Raw genomic sequence first — 20198 nt, 5'->3', positions numbered from 1 at the left:
GAGTTTGTACATGACTTAAATAAGATTTCCATTAACTCAAAATATCTTTCATTATAAAACAAACCCATGAAACAATACCTTAAAAGTTCTACAAGTTAATACTATGTTAATGCTTAGAAAAATGCCTAGAAAACATTCACCCGTAAGTATCACCCTATTACTGTTGGAAGGATGTCTGGGGTTGGGCAGGGGTTAGGGTGGAGGCAAAATAGAGGTGGAGTGGTTACCTGTAATGTTTAGAATTTTTGCAGAACTAGATTAATAAATGACATATCATTAAACCTGAAAAAAAAAAAAAAAAAAAAGAAAAGAATCTTTGAAGACTTGTTATTCCAAAGTCCCCATTTTTACAGATGAAAAAACCGAGGTGCAGAGAGGAGAGAGACTCAAGGCTCAGCTGTCCTCATCCTGTCCTCACTTGCAGGGTGACTAGTGACAGTGACATCTGCCACAATTCATCACAAAACAAAATCACTGTGGGCAGGGACGGCGCTGAAGTCAACGATCAGTAACAGCTTTTTAATGAGCTTTTGTTATGTAATGAATCAGCTAGTAAATGCATTTCTCAACTCCAAATAGTGGCTATTTTAATAGCCCCAGTGGAAATTCATGTCATGTTAATGCTGAACACAACTACATACAATATTTTCACACCATCTGAGCTACTTAAAACTGCCTTCTGGAATTGGCCCTTAACAAAGGAAAATAGTACACGCAATTAGGAACTAATGAGTAGCATGTCATCCAGTGGTTGATAAGAACCAAGAAAAGGCGGCACCCAGAAAAGCTAACAGCCTCCGGTTTCGGTGGGAAGCAGATGGGAGGCAGCCATGGGCTGGAAGGGAACACACCTCCTCAAAGACTTTTCTCAGGATACGGGGTATGTAAGCCCTTAGGACCTGCAGGAAAACCTGGCAGAAGCCATCCACAGAAGCTGCTGCTGGATGCTCAAAAAACACCTCCAAGCAGACCCACTGGGTCCACAATGCCCAGACAGGCTCTTCGAGCTCTGAGACAAGATACCTCTGCTCCCTTCCAGCTGAGCTGAGAAGTCAAGCCCACATCCGTCCTCCAGGACGTGGCAGCCCCTCGACCCTGTCAAATGGCTGCTAATCATGCCTGCAGATTGATGTCACGGGACTGTTTACGGAGCAGCCCTGCCAGAGCAGTCAGATGACTGAGGCAAGCATCGCTCCAAAATGCTGGGAATGCATCTCAAACGGGCAGCCGGAGACTTGTCCTAACTTTTATTGCTATTTTTAAGATACCTCTATCCCTGGCAAGGCTGGGTTGGAGCCGGAGACCTCAGTTTTATTTGACCACATTTATCTCCAGAGGTCACTGAAAGCTAAGAATAAGAAGGGTCAACAAGTTCCCAACGCTATTTGCCAGAAAATCATGGCAAACCTCGTTTCCCACCACGGAAGCAGTTTTAACCGGCTCTAGGACTAGCTGAAGAGTTATCTCTGTTTCTCAAAATATTTCTCTATGACAGTCCCTTCTCCTCCTCCTCCCCTCTCTCTCTCTTCTCTCTCTCTGTCTCTTCCATGTACATATATATGTATATGGAATTATCTCAAGAATCTCAATTCCTGACTTAGAAAGACATCCATAGAGGTTATGCCTCTGCTTTCTAAATCTCCAGAGGACTGAGTGACCCAGACAAGTTCACACAGCAGGCAGTGGATAGGACTCGCATGAGGCAGAGATTTCCATCAACAACCCTTATCAATCTAGGAAACGCAGCTCCCAGAGCACACCTATTTGACATATTATGTCTAGATCACATGCTGACCCTATTTTCTGAACATCTACCTACATTTCACAGTAGGGCATCTCTTTATGTTAAACATAACCCTCAGTGTAACCCAATAGTCTTCACACTGTAGGCACACACATAACACCAATAAAAAGCTTGACCTCATCACTGCCCTCTGAAACCCCTGCAGTGGTATCCTGTGGCCCTAACAGAGACTCCACGCACCTCAACAGGCCCAGCATCCTCTCCTTAATAGGAAGTTCGTTTTTTCTTTCAGCCTCCTCTCTCATGGCTTACTGCTCTCGCCTGAGCCTGTCTCCCCGGAACACAGTGTTCTCGCGGAACCTCCGTCACCACCTGACACACCCCTTGCTGCCCCATGGCCCACCACCCTCCCCACTCCACTTACCAGCCAGGCTGACGTGGCCATATGAGAGAGGAGTTTCAATGTCATCGTCTCCGTGGCCATTCTGGTACTGTTCATTCTTCAGGTTTCACTCCCTTGAAACATCCCCTAAACACTTAAGTCTGGGTTAGGTGCAGGGCCTCCCTCGTCAGGGATCCCTTAGCTCTCTGCTGTTGCCCTACTGTCAATCATTAAAGCTATATTTCAAGTTTAATTCTTTGTCTACTTACTTGTCTGCTCCATCCAGAGTTCTTGCTCCCTATTATATAACCAATGCCAAGCCTTTAGTAGGGTCTCAAAAATATTTGCCTAATGAATCTGTAATCCTCACTGGTACTGACAGAGAGGAAGCAAAAGTGATGGATGCTTCAAAGTCACTTCAGCTTGATTTTGCGATGATTTCCTGACACTAAACAAGTCCAGTGTCTTTCTATTGCATCACATTATAATTCCCGTCAGATTTTAGGACTTCCCGTTACGTACTTTATCCCATCTCTTCAAATTCAACAACCTTTTGGCTGATGCTATTGTAGGAGTTTCTACATTTACTGTATTTCCTTTATTAATCCCTTTACTGTGTCCCCTTGCGAACCATATCGCCTAGCCCCAAGTCTTTATCCAACAACCCACATTTGTCCCCACCCCATGGCTTTGCCCATGATGACTCCCCACCTAGAATGCTTTTCTTTTCTCTCTTACAACACCTAGCAGCCCGTCCAGGAGGCCCACCCTTTCCATTCTAGTCCCTCAAGTAATCTCCCTCTCCTTTGAGCACCCACAATGTATGGTCCATACATAAGCTCACCAAATAACCTGCTATTTCGTATCTGTTCTGTTTATTTTCTTCTCAACCAGACCATAGCCCCCTTGATGGTGAGGACAAGCCTCTTTGTCTGCTCCATAGTATCTAGGAAAAGGCAGTCCATAAATATTTTTTGAGTCATCCAAACTGATTTATAACAATTGATTCATAACAACTGCAGAGAGAGCAGGAGACAGAGGGAAAGGAGAACGATGTACAGTCATGTGTTGCCTAACAATGGGGATATGTTCTGAGACATGCATCATTAGGTGACTTTGCAAACATCACAGAACGTGCTTATACAAATCTAGATGCTATATAGCCTACAACACCTAGGCTATAAGGCATAGTCTATTACTCCCAGGCTACAGACTTGTACGGCATGTTACTGTGTACTGAATACTGTAGGCAGTAATATAGTGGTAAGTATTTGTGTACCTAAATATATCTAAATACAGAAGATGTATGGGAAAAATATGGTATTATCATCTTACGGGACAATCGCCATATATGTGGTCTGTTGTTGTCCAAAACATCGTCGTGTTGGGCAGGGCTGTCATTCTAGGTCATCCCCATAATTATTTGGATCTATTGCATCTGGTTCTCTGCTGCCCTCCTCCTGAAGATTACTTTACCTGCAGAACTGAACCTCCTGGTCAAACTGTGAGTTTTCTGGCTGCGTCCCCTCCTTCAGCTGGCTGACGTTGAAAAAGGAGAGGGTGTGGTTGACAAAGCCGTGCAGAGTCCCATTGTGACTGTAGGAGTACTGGTACACCAGGCGGGGGATAAAGTCGGAGGTGATTGCAATGACAAAAGCCTGAGGGACAGAACCATAAGCACTGAGTAGCCAGGATTGATGCTGAAAAGGACTGTCCGCTCTTAGGCTCTCCATCAGAAGGAGCTGCTCTGACTGACACAGAAGCTCATGCAGCATGCTCAGGTCCCTAAGCTCATGCGGCTGAGTCACATGCCTTTTCCATGTTTGATGTGTGTAAGTAGAGTAAATCCACCAGACAGTGGCTGTCAAAAGAGCACACGTCAACCACTGCAGCAAAGGATGCTAAGTCAGTTTGGACCATTTGGTGCTGGAAGGATTAAACCACTTCTGAAATATCTGACATAGCTGTTGAGCAAGCCAAAACAGGGTGCACGCTTTCCTGAAAAAATTACCTATAGTCATGAGGGCACTACGTAAGTATAATGGGCAAGGAAACGGAATGCCCATGTACATCTGCCCCTGAGTGGTACCAGAAAGCCAGAAATACCAAGAATATGATTCCACAGTTTGCTTAATTTGACCATTATCTCTCAACACTTTTTAGCATGTCATGTAATAGAAGTTATTCTTGTATCCATTTTACTTAAGAAAACAGAGACACAGCAGAGAAAGAAACAGGTCCTGCTAGATGGAGCCACACACACCCAACACAGCATCTGGCATGTCTAAGTGCTCTATAAATGTCCATGGGGCAAACCAAATGACAAATGAATGATCGCATATTTGAACCCGGAGGTACTTTCTGCAAAGGAAGTCTTAAATCTTTTTGGCAGGTGTTTATACTGCATCCTGCACCAACAATTAAAGTCCTTTACCAAAATGTAGTTCAGATATTGTTCTCTAAATGTATATGTGAATGTGAATGGCCAGAATGATATTTGAGAATGAATAACATCACAATCATAGCCACAACTTACTAGGCACTTGTTATATGTCCTTTCATTATGCCATTTAATTTCCCAAATGATCTTATTTGGTGGGTACTATTATTATCTCCCATTTGACAGATAAGTAAACAAGTCTTAAAGAGGCCAGGGAAGTAAGACTGTACGTCATTTCATACTGTAGATGCAAAGTGATTAATACTCAGGGCCTCTGTTCTAACAGACACAACTTCAAAGTAGCAGACTGATCTGTTTCCCAAATTGCACCTTATTTCTAAGCCTCGAGATGTGCACTTCCTACATCACAACATCAAAATGCAGTGGGCTGACTTTCTCTGCCTCACCTCACACCTTCCAGCCATTTTATGTGATCTGGGTAGGAAATCAGGTCAGAGTCAAATCACTGTTTGCCTCCCAAGGGAAAAGGGCTGTGGCTTTGTGTGCACTGAGCTGGCTGACACGTTCCTGGGAGGTGAGACAGGAGGCCCTTCCTGGCCACTGTCCATATAGAATACAGCAGAAAAGGAGCTGGCTGGGGCCTAGCAGGATTTCCTCTGCAGTGTAGACATGTCTGGCAAGCGAGTTAAGGAGGTCACCACAGGTGGGACCCTTCTTCTTCTATGTCCTATCTTAACCTACGCAGTGCCAGAGTCCACGGGGATAATTAAGACTTTGCACTGACAACCTGCAGGAACCGTAATTAGGGATTGTAGCCTGGGCAATGCTCCAGGTATTGTTTAACTCAGGAGTAGAATAAGAAGGGAAAGAGATGCACAGATACATAGAATTCTTTCCTCATTATTCTTGGCTCCGAGGAAAGATCTGATTTTGACCGTCAGGGCCAAGGTATGTATTCTGATGGATAATTATCTTTCTCTTTGTGAAATTAAAAAGAAACCTACACAGCCTCAGCGACAGCATGATGAGTTACAAGGCATTTGTGAGCTGTTAACCAGAGCGCTGTCACCAATAAAGCTCCAAATGGAAAAGGCTGGGAGGTGCAAGAGCCGGCTTCCCACTTTGAAGACCTCAGCTTCTCTGGAAGCCCTTCCCACAGAGCGAGTGCGTCATGAATGTGAGTACTTACGTTGCTGATAACAGAGAACTTGCCAATTCCAGAGAGAATGTCAAACCAGATTCCTACGAGACAGAAAAGAGCACGTCTGGCTCACGCCCACCCTCGGCCCAGTGATGACAACGCTGAAGCTACAGGTGATGTTTTGCAGGTGAACTACGGAGCAGCTTTGCTGGGCCCCCCAGAATGGGCTTTTCTGGAAAGGCTTAGATAGCCCCCTGTCTGGGAGCTCAGATCACAAGTGGGGGTGGATAATGTGGTCTCAGAAGGCGTCCCCGCACTTCAGGATATGAGGATGAGGGGTCCAAAGGGAAGAGGGGCTTTCCCAGCCCTCTTGAATCCTGGTGTGGTGTGACTGTGGCCAGAGGGGACAGAATGGCAGAAGGATGGGCCTGGTGGGACCTCTAAGTGGGGCACATACCGATATCTTTGGTTCTTACAGCATCCGGCCGTCTCAGCTCTGTAACAAACTTCTTTGCATCGAGCCGCACTTCAATGACATTGTTGAGGAGGGCAAACACAGGTGCCAGGGGAAAGGAGGCCACGAAGAGGGTGACGAAACCAAACTGGATGACTGCGAGAGAGAACAGCATGAGGGCTTCGGCAGGAACAAGCAGGACTCAGGTCCCTTCTGGCTTGCAGCTACGGCCCCTTGTCCTTTCTTCCTTGGGTCTCTTTCCCATATGGGGTAATTTTTAATCTCTCTTTTCCTCCTGTGTCACATACACAGTATTTCTTTCTAAGTACCTGCAGGCCTGTTGGTCAATGCCATCACTTGGGAGCAAAGCTCTGGATTAGGCATGGTGGGGAGATACAAGAAAAAAAAGTCTTAATTCCTCCCTTCACCCTTTCCCCCCAGTCACTAATCCTACTGATCTAACTCAGGGGTTGGTAAACTTTTTTAGTAAAAGGCCAGATCGTAATAAACATTTTTGGATTTGCAGGCCATATGGTTTTGTCACAACGACTCAACTCTGCCATTATACAGTAAAAGCAGCTATAGACAGCACATCAACAAGTGGGCTTGGCTGAGTTCCAATAAAACTTTATTTACAAAAGCAATATCTAAAGTGGCTAGATTTGGCCCACGGGCCACAGTTTGCCTTCCCTCGATATAGCTTTAAAAACCACCTCCCAAATTTGGACTCTGCTTTCCATGTCTACAGTCACTGCCTTTGTTTATAGAAAGTTTATTCATCCATCATGCATTTATGGAGAGCATTTATAAATGTCAGGCCCTGTACCAAGTATTTAAGAAGGCAAAGGTCTGGTCTTGCCTGCAAGAAGCTGAGTTTGAAAGGGGAGAGTTAAATGTAGGCAAACATGTGCAACAAGGTTTTATGTGTGCCAAGAGAGAATAAAGAATGTACTAGTGATAGAGAAGGCCCAAATGGAGGGGAACATACATCTATTCAGGGCAGGGATTGAAGGGGTTCTCCATACAGAGTCCCTGAGCACAGTCTGGAAAGATGGACTTGCAGTTTTCTTGAGGATTAATTCAAAGAGACCTTCTAAGCTATGGAAGCAGTGTGAGCAAAAGCATGGTGGCACTGCCCATGCCCATCAGACAGCTGGAAAGAGTCCAGCCCTACCTGGACCACTGCAACAGCCTCCTGACGGGGTTTCTTGTCACCAGTCTCCCAGGATGCTAGAGTCTATCCGGCACACAGCCCCTGTCATCTGATTCTGTTATCTACCTGCTTATAAAAATTCCTGTTAGCTCCACTCTGTTCACTGAATATAATCCAAATTCCATACCGCTGCATACAGGTGCTTTATAATCTGCCTCCAATCTGCCTCCCTAGCTTCATCTCCCCAGCAATGACCACGGTCCTGCCTTCTCACCCTCCTAATTGTCCCCTGCCACATTAGTTCCTTCCACTGATTTGTGCACGAGCATCCACTCTGGCTGGCAAGCTTCTATGCATCCCTGAGATCACTCAAATGCTACCTCCTTGGTGAAGCCCCATCCCTCCTCTGGACCCCACCACCCTGTGTTCAGGCTTCTGTTGCAGCCATCACTGTGTGCTTTTGTGATTGACGTGCTCACACATCTTTATTTCCCGCTGAGAAGGCAAGGCCTCCATCCCCTCTAGGGGTTCAGTACATATTTGCTGATGGAAACACAACCCAGAGTCCAGGAAAGTTACAACGTACTAGGGCTCCCCTACATACTAAAGGCAAATTATTAAACTTTTCTGTGCTTCAGGTACTTCAACTGTAAATTGAGGATAATAGTAATACCCACCCAATAGGGTTCCCAGAAGGGTAAATGATATTACATACAAAATATGTACAATGTACATACAATGTACAATATGTACAATGTTGGATACATAATAGCTGTTTAATAAATGGTATCTATTATGTGTAATTTTATTCTTATTGGAATATCAACATGTACAGATGACTGCAATGTATACTGTATACTTATATGCTACACAGACACAAACTTAAGGTTTAAGCACTGAATGAGAGAGACCCGACTTCTAGACCTGGATATGCTTCTCACTAGAGGTATGATTTTGGCCAAGTCTGTTTGTTTCAATGGGCATCAGCAACCTCATTGATACATTGAAGGGACCCGTTTAAATTGCCTCCAACTCTGATTTGCTGTGATGCTATGGTCCGCATTGTCTTAGACAAGCTTTGTGAGTCTAGAATATTCAAATGAAGAATGAAAAAACATGACACGAATGGGAAAAAAATTCTGTTTCTACACAGGGATAAGAGCAACCACGATAGAAGTTTCAGGAAAGGGAACAGGCATGTAACTTTCCCCAGCCCAACTGCTTTCGATTTGGCAGTTTGCTCAGCCCACAGTTGTGGGGCGCTGCTCTTGCTGATTCAACCCTGTCCACTGCCATTGTCCTTGGTGCCCAGTAGGTTCCCGCAGGCCCTAGGAGGCCGGCAGGTGCTGGTCGGTAGCAAGACACCTGCACCAAAAAACACAGATTTGTCAAGGTTGGGACCTTAGAGTGATCACCTGACTAGCTGGCTGGCCAACAAGGACTGGAGGGTGGTGGAGAAATCCCCCAAAACAAGCTCTGGGAGCCAGTTCAAAATGCAGGATCTCTCTCATCTTTTAAATAAGGCTTTGCTGAGGAATTCACTTTGGAGTCAGGAATGGGGATAAGGCCAGGGGGGTGTGGGGATGAATGGAATTAACAAGGAAAGGAAAACAGATGTTAGACTAGCATTCTAAAACCCGTAAAATGCATGTCTGTGTTTAAGTGTATGGATGGATGTGTATTTATGGAGTTATAAGCTGGTCTTCTTGATTCTAATGAGCTCAGTTCAGCAGGGCAAATGTTCTTATCATGAGTGACTTCCTCCAGCAGAACTGTGCAAACTCCCCAGAGCCTCCGCAAGGGTTTGGCAAGGAGACTGATGGGGAGGGAGAAGGACAGTTTACTTCTGAGGGTTTGCAAATGTACACAGCATGCCCTCACCACATTCGTGCACGTGGTACTCTGAAATCTAACTTCCTTCCAGGGTTATAGGGAAAATGGGACTCTCCACTTCCTCCTCTCTCTTCATATGAACTCCAGAGGCAGACATGAATGCTGTCTTCTAGGGCTTCCCCGCTGGTTTGCTTCTTTACCTTCACAAACTCTCCAGACGTGGACTCTCTGTTGTCCCTCTTCTGTCAACACAAACATCTTCCAGTGCCAGCTGGATGCTCTCTAACAGCTCCTGTTAATTACCCCAGCCCCATAACAAAATGTCCCTCCTCCTTCCCCTCGCCATGTGAGTCCCTATGTTCAGCACTGGATGGTCTCAAGAGACTGGGCTCAGCAATGCTGGACCTGAAGTGACAAGATCCTGCTGTCCCCTCCTCTGGTGTTACTCCACGGTATCCTGGGCCAAGAATAGGCGCTCTCTGCAGACGTCCCATTGCTGCAGGTGTCGCCTGCTCAGACTGGGTAACCTGAACATTGCCAGGATTCAACCCAAAGAGGCAGAAACAAATAGAGAGTTTTGTTTTATTTGGGGGAGAATAAAACAGAAAACCATAACTCTCTAGCATGCAAATTCCAAATCCAAGACTCACTCTTTTCAGTCAAAGGTCTAAAATGCTGTATCAGATGGGAGTCCTTCTGGGCTCACTTCAGAGGATACAATGATACCGGCTTTTGCCAACACCAAGATTTGTTTCTAAAAGCAGCAAGCCTCCATTAGGATAAGAGCAACACCGGAAATCCTCCATGCGCTGCATAATAGAAGCCAGCTCGGCCTGACCAATAACAGATTCAACCTGGCCAAGCCAATTAGGGAGGAAACTTTGAGTTGATTTTCAACCAGATCTTTATAAAGCCTGTCGTAAAAATGCTCCAGTAATGCTGAGCTCAAAGGCTGGAAACTCCTCCATGCGAACCCCATTGGTTTTTTCTTCTCACCCTTCGGCAGCCAAGGATCTTCTAGAATAACCATCAGCCCTACACTGCCTGAAGCTGGAGATGTTTCTGCATCAGTGATTTCCTGAGTTTAGGTTAAAATAACAAGGAGGAGTGGGTTAAACTAACCAAGACAACATTCAGCAAGGAAGTTTCAAAACAATCTGTTTAGAGAACACAAACAGTATAGTAGATAAAATAGAACGGACTTGCCAGGATTGGTGGAGAAGATTTTGATGGAATACAATCTGATTTTTTACTCATTTATTTAAAATTTTTCGGTGAACATATCCAGACCCATTTCCTCCCCACCCATGTTCTGTGTTAAGGGCAAATATTTAGCAAATATGTTGGAGATCAACTCCGCCTGCCTTCCAACCATTCCAAAACCATTTGTGCTTCCCCAAACTCATCACGAGTTCTACACTTTTGAGCCTTGCTACATGCCACTACTGTCTGTAATTTTCCTTCTCTTCTGGTCTGCTGAGTGGGATGCTGTTCATCTCTCAGGCTCAACTCAAACTTCACCTTCTGTATGAAGACTCCCCTCCACCTCCATTTCCCACCAGCACATGCAGGTGGAACTGGGTGCCTTGGGCATCTCTCATCCTCCCTCCCATAATGCCTTGACGTGCCTCTCTGTTTATTTGACCTGCTCCCTAGATGGAAAGCCCCTCGAGACAAGGGGCCTTATTTGATTCTTTCCAAGTCCTCGCTCACCATCTTTTGTGGTGCCTATCACATAGCAGATGCTCAAAGATTATCTGTTTTATAAATCTGACCTTATTTTCACCAGCTGTGAAACACACACACACAAAGGTCAAAAATGAAAATGTGTGACCTGAGAGCACTGCACTTGATGATGGTGAAAAGAGAGGTAGACATGAAGTATTAACACCTCTACATCGCAATTCTCATTGCTGCACTATGCACAGAAGACTTTGAAAAAAGTTGTAAAAACAGTTGGTTAGGAGGGTCCAATTCTAATGAAAATGATTATCGCTTTTTTAAAAAAAAATGCTTTCTATTGTTTAATAAAAGCAACACAGTCTGCTTAAAGAAGTTGAATATTGGGGGCTTAAGAACTCTCCTTTTTGAGTGTTGGCAAAGCAGGACTACCAGATCGGTTGTAAACACCAGAGGTGGAGGAGACACTGAAGTGATTTCAGAGCCAGAGGGGAGTGCAGAATATCATCATGGTGAACAAAGATGGCATTCCCATCAAGAGCACCATGGTCAACCTCACCACCACACAGTGCGCCAGCCTCATGCACAGCTTCATCCTGAAGGCACGGAGCACCGTGTATGAAAATGACCCCCAGAACGATCTCACCTTCCTTCGAATTTGCTCCAAGAAAAATGAAATTATGGTTGCACCAGATAAAGACTATTTCCTGATTGTGATTCAGAATCCAAACGAATAAGTCACTCTCTTGGCTCCCTATGTCAGTCCTTAATGACCACTCCCCCGCGCAAGAATATTAATGTTGATCATGTCAACAGACGCACGTGGCAGTTGCCTTAGAGCCCACTCGAACCAATCCAGTGACCATGTGTGGGCTGGTGGCTCTGCCTACCCCGCCAAAGAGACCCCTGTGTGCGCCAACCTTCGCCAGAGCTCCAGGAGGGCCCTTTCTCCTCACTACCAGGTTTTGGAGCAAGAGCTTGCGAGAAACCCACACCCAGCTTCCTTCTGACATTCAGTTCACTTTGTGGCCCTTGGAGAAGGCTGTTTCTCTTTAATTAAAAATAACTGAAATGCTTAAAAAAAAAAGAATCCTCCTTTTTATGAGTCATTAATGAGCAGTGCAAGGGAATCATGGAAGGACACACTGGTATGAGCTTGTCTTCTCACTCAGGAGGCAGTAAGTGAAAGATTCCGCTAGAAACAGCTCATTAATACATACTTATGTAAGAGCACAGCAGGGGAAGGTCATCACTGTTTATTTCATCAGCCCATATTTTAAGGCTGTGCCCAGGGATCCCCTTTTCCCAAGAGCAAGGGAAGCCAACTATGCTTTGGGCTGACAACATCGGGCATAAAAAGAATTGCAAGTGTCGACTGAACACATAAATGGGAAAAGACAGTGAGAAGAAAAGGCGTGAGCTATTATAGATCCTCAGCACGGGCCTCCATTGCTTTGAAAAATGGTGAAGCCTTGACAGAAACATAAGAGAGTTCTCAACGTCCATCACTCACCATCCACTCACTCATGCATTCATGCAGCAAGCATTTATTGAGCACATTCTATATACTGGAGACCATGTGCATTGCTAAATACAAAGATCAGCAGATTACTGTGGCAACCTTCCAAGGGCTCAGAGTATGTTGTGGGGAAGATGGGCATGCAAACAATCCTTGACAGCCTCATGTGGTGAGAACAAAATGCCAGCATTAACGGTGCTGTAGAGTGCTGGGCAGAGGTAATTGACTGTCACCAGCAGACCCATGGAGGCTTTGCACCATTCATCACTGGGCTCCACGTGAAGAACAAGTAGAAGAGGCATATGAAGATTTGCTATATGTTTGGTAGTTAAGGTCATTCCTGCAAATTCACTGATCCAAATTCACAAAAAACTACTTAGGAAATAAGGACAATATGTGGAATTCCCTTTCAGTCTGCATGGAGTCATCTGGGGGTTTACACAATGGATTGGGCCTGATTCAAAAAGCCTGGGAAGTCATAACAGGAAGGGACAGGCTTGAAGTCACGGCTTAGGTATTAAGAGTTTACTGCATGCAAAGCAATGCAATGCTGGGACAGATCAGCAAGGCACATTTGGCTCCGAGTTTTCTTCATTTCTTTGTGTTTAAATGAGACTCAGTCCCTGCTTTTTCTCCAGCCCCACACCAAAGCTAGGGAGACTTGAGTTGGCAAGATCTACTGATTCACTTCCTGGAGGACAGACTGGTGAAATTCCAGTAAATATTTACTGAAAGAACAAATGAATGACCTGACTTTCTCACTCTTGTTTATATTATCCACCTGCAAGACGGGAGTGTGAAGGACAATTATTCATTCATCCTTCCTCCCATCCCTCCATCCTCTCATCCGGACTGTGGTAATGTAGTGCGTGATTTCGAAGGGCAATGAAACCAGTCATGATTGGAATGAAGTTCCCAAGCAATGAATCATTACTGAGGACCTTTCTTTGCTTTATTCTTTTTCCTCTACCTCTTCCCAAAGGGTTTGTGCAAAAGTGAACAAAATGAAAATAAAATTAGGTTTATAGGATTTTAGAAAAAGGAAATAAAGAGCACAGAAAAGGGAACAAAACAAGTAAGCAAACTTGGGGAACCACAATGCAGCTATGTTTGAGCAGTAATGTTTACTCTGAGCTTCCTGGTTGTTAGAGCAAGAAGAGAAATGGGGCAGCAGTACAGTTCTTCATCAGTTTTAAACTAAAAGACGGCCTTCCCTCCATTCATTCCCTCCCTCCTTAAGCACTGACTAGGCATCTTCTGCATCCCAGAAGCCTTCTGTGGTACACTGAGGGCTGTGGTATCCAGATACACTTTTGCCTTTTTTCTTAAGTATGCATGGGGATGGAGTCTAGTGCAGATAACACCAAGCAATGTATGCCTCAGCAGCAAAAGGAGAGAAATGACCTGGAACTCAACCTACTTCCCAGAAATGCTGAAGCCAGCCCCTGGATGCTGCCTCAATTGTGTTTAAACGCCATTTGGAGAAGATGGCAGGAGCCTCATTATCCAGTGGAATGACTCAGGGTGTGTAAACAGGATGGCCCAGGGAAAGGAATTTCCTGGTTCTCTGAGCCATTGACTTGTAGCACACACACACTTGGAGTTCTTTGTGACAGAGTATGTGGGCCTCAGTGCTGATGGTTTCTCAGGCATTCTAGAAAACTTGATCACTTATATCCAGCCTCTGTTGGAAATTTGGAAATTACCCATTGCAGTCTTTACCATCCATGACCAAAGAATATCAGAGTTGAAAAGAATGTGGTGTCACCTAAGTTATCCCTCCATCTGAAGCTCAGGCCATTCTGCTCCTTTAATAAGTGGCCACTTTCACCTGATAATTGTCAGGCAGGGAACTCAGTACCAGAGCCTGTCATTTGCATTGGTTTTGATTCTCTGTCTCTGTTTCAAGTCACCGGGACTTTGGAGTATTTGCTATAAAGCATTATCATAGCAGTAGTTGTCTAATATATGGGGTAGTTTTCCTGAACTATCCAGATAATTGTATAACATCAATTGATGCTGCTATAGGAGACCTGCTCTATGGATGACAGCATTCCCTAATCACTAGCACTTCAAAATAAGGAGACTTTGCACTGCAAGGGGTGGAGTAGGTTGTCCCAACTAAATCAGTATCACAAGGATGTCTGGAGAGTTTTCATGAAAGGTAAGGTCTGCAGAGTCCAACTGACAGCCCGTCCCCACACCCACCCGGCCCAGAAGGTCCTCACTACAGGATCACTTCTTTCATTCTTCCTTCTTAAGAAAACATTCATAGAGAACTTACTGTACGCCAGGCCTTGTGGTTAAGTGCTGTGAATCAATAGACAAAATCTCACCCTCAAGAAACTTCCATCACAATTTAGTGAGTATCATGACCCTGGGCCATTGGTCTTCAGGTGAGAAGAACTGACAATCACATCATTTATTTATCTGAATGGAACGGTGATAAAACTTTACCAAGAGATTCTTTTGGGACTTGTCACTAAACTCTTACAGGATTAAAGTTGGGCCTACATCTTTCTGCTCAGAAGGAAAAGTCAAATGGCTGCATGTGTCCAGAGAACTTAAGCTTGCAGCTCTTAAAGCAGATGAAGAATTTCCTCTCATCAGGCCCTGAGGAAAACCCCACGACAGGGCTGTGAGGGGCCTGTGGCAATGGAGTTTTGAAGCCCCATTTTGGGGTAGGGGACAGTGATGATTAAAGTCATGGCCAACTCCTGGGCCAGTTTTCTTTCTTCCCCTCCGAGATGGGGGAGTGGGAGACGATTCCTGAAGTCCTTCTTAGTAAGCCCTTCAGGAAGAGGTTTGATATTGGAGATTCCCTCGAAAGCCCGCTGCTCCCCTCCCAGGTTTCCCCAGCTTAATCCCTCACTCTCAGGTTTCCCTTTGTCTGAAGCCAGCCCATCCCCACACCCACCGGCCCGAGGGGCTCCCCACCCCCACGCCCCTCCTCAGGCTGATCCCAGCCTCCCTTCACCTCACGGCCCCTCCCCCAAGCCTGCTGGGCCCCAGCCCAGGTTCCAGCTCAATTTAGAAAAATGTAAATATAATACATCTCCCCCTGCTGCCTCCCTCCGTTGATGACCTGCCCCACCATTCCTACTGACAGGCCTGGAGTGGGCTCAGCGCACTTCCTGTCTGCATGGGTGGTCCTGGGGATCTCAGGGAAAGAGGCTGACAGCTGAGAGCTGGGCCAGGGATCACCATGTCAAGCACACCAGAGGCGGTGGGCAGCTTTGGTTTCATTGTTCTCATTTTTGTTCAAAGTCCAAGACATGGGCCCTTCTGGAATTGGGGAGGTCTAGCCTGTTGGGAAGGAAGGAGGAAACCTCACTTCATTCCATCCTTTCACAGAAGCCCAAGTTCCTATAGGTCTTGAAGAAAGTCTCCCATGGAATGGTCTGGAAAGGGACTCTAGCCTCAATTCCACTAGTCATCTGGGTGACCTTAGGCAACTCACATCACCCTGGGCCTCTTTGAGGTGCATTGTTCAACTAGGATGTATGAACTATGATGTCATCACTGGAAGGCACCCTGAAGGTCAGCTGGTCTCATGGTCTGAAACTTATTATTCCTGTCAAGACACTCAATGAAAAATGATGACCTGCACTTCCATTTGTGTATGCTGAAACGTCGCTTCCTCACAAAACATCTAGAAATCTAAGAAAGTGAGGGTGGCACTGACTCTGTTTTACCTTGTATTTCTAAAACATTGGCAGTACTGCATTACTTGTGACACTCTGCACAATTGGTTTTGACCACAGACCACTGGGTTGCATCACTCCAGGGAAAAACTCATTCTCTGGTCTAATTCCCTATAATTTCCAGGAAAAAAGGGAAGCCAGGGAGATTATATGACGTCATGCCCAAGGCCACACTGCTAGATAGAAGCAGAGCTGGATTTGCACCTGAGTCTCACCTGACACCCTGGGAACATGGGAAGGAGAGACGCTCACTCTGCCTACAATGATCATCTAAAGATAAAAGAGGCAGCAGATGTGAAGGGGCTTTTACTTCAAAGACAAGGGTGCAGAGAAATCAGAAGTAATGATATGGTGACTACCGCCAAGTCTTAGTTATCCATGGAGATGGCAGAAACTATTGCACCCAACGAAGTTTTGACATCTGCTGTGGACTTCAGTCTTCTCTCCCACCAAGCTAGTTCCCAGAGCTGCTGCTATCTCTGAACTGCACGGGTGGGTTCACATTACACCTTCTCTTATTTCCCTGGCTTACTCGCTAGAAAGGAGTGCTTAATAGGCCTGGGATGGGGGAGGGGAGGAGGCAGAGGAAGAAAAGGGGTGGTAGGAGAGGCAGACAGGGAAGGAGGAAGGGGAGAAAGAGAAATAAGGATAACCACCTCTCTTGATAATCCACTCGCTGGATTATCAGCCCATAAATAAATGAGAATTGACTGTGGCTCAGCATCACTAGAAAGTGAGATTCTGTTAGCCTAGATAAGAGAAAGCTGAAGACATAAATGATACATTCATTTATTCAGTTACCCCCCTTACAAGCTTACCCAATGTTTTTAGTGCCTATGCTCTAGGGAGGGTGCTGGGCAAGACCCTGCAATTTGAAGAATCGGCCCTTGGGAAATTAATTACCAAAGGCATCTCTATTTTAGGAGACAGCGTGTCTGAAATCCTGTGGGACAGGGGGAAGGGGGAGGTGGTAAGGAGCAGGTGACACGAGAGCTGGCTTTGGATACATGCATGAGAAGGCGCGGGCAAGTCCAGGGCCGGGAGAGCACTCAGGACAGGCGGGGCAGAAGGGAGCTGTAGGATGCGGAGGATTCACTTTCCTGGACCACAGGACATGGAGAAGGACCTAGGATTAAATAAAGGGGAAGGATGCTCCAGGAGGGCCTCGCTAGGAGCACGGGCACCCTGATGGTTTTCGGACACTGGAGGGATATGACCAACACTACACCTCAGAAGGAATAAATGACGCAGTGGCGAGACGGTGGTGGCTGCAAGTGGCTGTGTTGAGGATATAGTTAAAAAAAGAAAAGAAAAGAGAAGAAAAGAAAAGAAAAGAAAAGAAAAGAAAAGAAAAGAAAAGAAAAAGCACCAGGGAGGAGGCAGAGCAGACACAGCAGATTCCTAAGATACCCTAAAGCAAGCTTGTCCAACCCCTGGCCCATGGGCCACATACGGCCCAGGACAGCTTTAAATGGGGCTCAACACAAATTCATAAACTTTCTTAAACTTTATGAGATTTTTTTTTTTGCAATATTTTTTAGCTCATCAGCTATCGTTAGTGTTACTATATTTTATGTGTGGCCCAAGACAATTCTTCTTCTTTCAATGTGGCCCAGGGAAGCCAGAAGATTGGACACCCCAGCTCTAGAGGAAAGATCGTCGACACAGCAAGCCCACTGGATGGGAGACATACGGAGACGGAACGGAGAATGAGCAGTGATGTTAGATTTCTCAGCCAGGGGCCTGGAGGATGGTGGGGCCATTAATGTGGCAAAGAACTCAGAAAACAGTCAAGGGTACGAAGCCTGCAGGCAGAAAGGCTTAGAAATGTTTCCCCGAAAGGGATTCTCATCTGGGCCCTTCCCTGCCTTGTCTGAAGTCTCGAGACAAGCCTGGGGCAGTAAGTGGGAGAAGAGCCTCCTGCATCCAGTTCAGAGTTTGCTTGGCCTCAGTAGGTGGTTTCTAAAACCCAAAGAGAAGGCCAAAAGAATGAGGAGAGCAGGCGATCTTCGAGAACACCTCTCTGCTGGTCAACCGGAAGCTGCAAAGCCCTAGCCTCTGCAGCAAGCATCACTAGGTGAACTGTCTTCTAGAACAGTAGGTCCTTTCTTGTAACTGTCTGTTTGCCCATATGGGGGCCAATGGAATTTCCCCTTTGTCCTGGGAAGGTCTGCTGAAAAATCAACTCACGATAAGGCAGATTAACAAGAGAAAAAACTAGCGGCCAGGCATGGTAGCTCACGCCTGTAATCCCAGCACTTTGGGAGGCCAAGTCGGGCAGATCACCTGAGGTCAGGAGTTCGAGACCTGGTCATGGTGAGACCCCGTCTCTACTAAAAATACAAAAAATTAGCAGGGCGTGGTGGGAATGCCTATAATCACAACTACTCAGGAGGCTGAGGCAGGAGAATCGCTTGAACCTGGGAGGCGGAGGTTGCAGTGAGCCAAGATTGCGCCACTGCACTTCAGCCTGGGCAACGAGTGAAACTGTCTCAAACCAAAACAAAAACTCTCAATTTATTACTGCTATGCACACGGGGAAAATCACAGAGTGATTGCCCAGTATCCTAATGTAGTACAGGTGCTTGCATATCCTGCTTCTTAGGGGAAAGGGTGTGGGAAGTGCGGATGATTTTAGGGGGATAGTAAGTGATTTCAGGGGAATGTCATGGGCTTAAAGAACATGCAATGGTTTGGGGCAAAGTCTATTGAGTCTGCAGAGCAGACAATGATTTTTGAGAAAAGTCTGTCCAGGTTTGTTGACCGACTTTAGTCTTCTTTCCTGCTATGTAGGTTCAGTTCATGAAAACTCAGGGAAGGGATTGGAAATAATTGTTCTTTTCTTTAGTAGATCCAGACTTCTAGGCAGCTAAGGGAAATTCAGCCTGTGTGTTGAGAGAAGTAGAGGATTGAGAGAAGGGTGGGAGAGATTGTTCTCCTTCGTGGGTCTCACTGGTCTTTATATACATAGGGGGAAAATCTCCTTCAGCATTGTTCATCTCTAGGATCTTTAAATCAAAATACTTACTATGCCAGGGAGTCATACTTTGGGGTGAAGTTCCCTGAGCTCCTTCACACATCTCTCTCTCACACCAGACCCTGAAACTCTGGAAGGCACAGGTATGTCTGTTGTCTCCGTGTCCCAGTGCCTGGCAGCAGTGCAAACACCACAGCACTGCCCCGGGGGAGGGCAGGAAGGGGGTCACTGCAGAGGGAGGGGTGTGGCCTTGGAGTTGAGGTAAGAGCCAAGTCTGAAAGAGATCATCTCACCCTGTCCACGAACACTAATGACTTGACCCCTTAAGGGAAAGGAATAAATTAAAATCAGAGGTGACTTTTCTTTGAGGGAAACTCTGATAATAAATATGGTTCACTTTGGTCTTAGGAGACTAAAATTATTGCACATTAAAAATTACACAAATATGTCCATGGTGAAGAAGGTGGCCCACAGGTCACTGAATCAAGAGAAGCGGGACTTCTATTTCTCTACCAATGAAGGAAAAAGACTTAAGAGGCCATTCATTCAATAATTATTTCATTGAGTTATCAGGTTCTAGTACCCATGCTGAGTGTTGTGACTAGAGAGGAATAAGATATTGTCCCTGTCCCCAAAGCACTCTCATTTTTGAAAGGGTGCAGGTACAGGAGAAGAGGGGAAGAGAAAAACTGAGGATGGGAGAATGAGAAAATGTTGCCAAGAACAAATGTGTCTGAGCCTGCAACACTCAGCAAGCAGTCACGGGTAGGCGACATGGCACAGGCAAATTGGACATGAGAGTGTGAGATAACCAGATACACACATGCGGGCCTGCAAGAAGATGCAAAACAAGAGCCAGCCTGGGATGTCCTCATCTGCTGCACTGGGCGCGTGAACTTTATCTGAAGAGAAGTCAGTAGCATTGAAGGATTTTAAGTAGAAAAATGAATACAGTCTGGTTTGCATTTTTAAAAGCCGTTCTAAAAAGCAAGAAGGAAAGGTAGAAGGAGTGAAAAAAGAAGCAGGGAGTCAACTTACGATGCATTTCCAGTAACTCCAAGGAGAAATGGTGAGGGTTCAAATAAGAATCCAAAATTCTCAGTAGAGGCAAAGTCAGTGAGGTAAGTACCCACAAATAGACACTCTAGGGTTGATGCAAAGTCAGAAAGTAGCCATGGAGGTTAAGAGTCCACAGATGTTCCTCCTGAAC

At 45.6% G+C, this 20198-nt stretch overlaps 1 protein-coding gene and 1 pseudogene across 1 annotated transcript in view; one reads left to right on the top strand and one right to left on the bottom strand.

The window, feature by feature from the left end:
- Positions 1-20198, bottom strand: part of ANO2 (anoctamin 2) — a 363933-nt gene that overhangs the window by 7446 nt on the left and 336289 nt on the right. The window contains exons 20-22 of the mRNA XM_055281012.2: positions 6126-6278; positions 5717-5769; positions 3603-3784 (exon numbers count right to left, since the gene is read on the bottom strand). Coding sequence (XP_055136987.2) covers positions 3603-3784; positions 5717-5769; positions 6126-6278 — 388 coding nt within the window. The remainder of the gene's footprint in view (positions 1-3602; positions 3785-5716; positions 5770-6125; positions 6279-20198) is intronic.
- LOC129481963 (dynein light chain roadblock-type 1-like) lies at positions 8328-11667 on the top strand (annotated as a pseudogene).

The sequence above is a fragment of the Symphalangus syndactylus genome, chromosome 5, assembly GCF_028878055.3.
Source record: "Symphalangus syndactylus isolate Jambi chromosome 5, NHGRI_mSymSyn1-v2.1_pri, whole genome shotgun sequence".
Classification (NCBI taxonomy): Eukaryota; Metazoa; Chordata; class Mammalia; order Primates; family Hylobatidae; genus Symphalangus; species Symphalangus syndactylus.
Note: the sequence above shows the minus strand (reverse complement) of the source record. Positions and strands in the feature narration are given on the sequence as shown.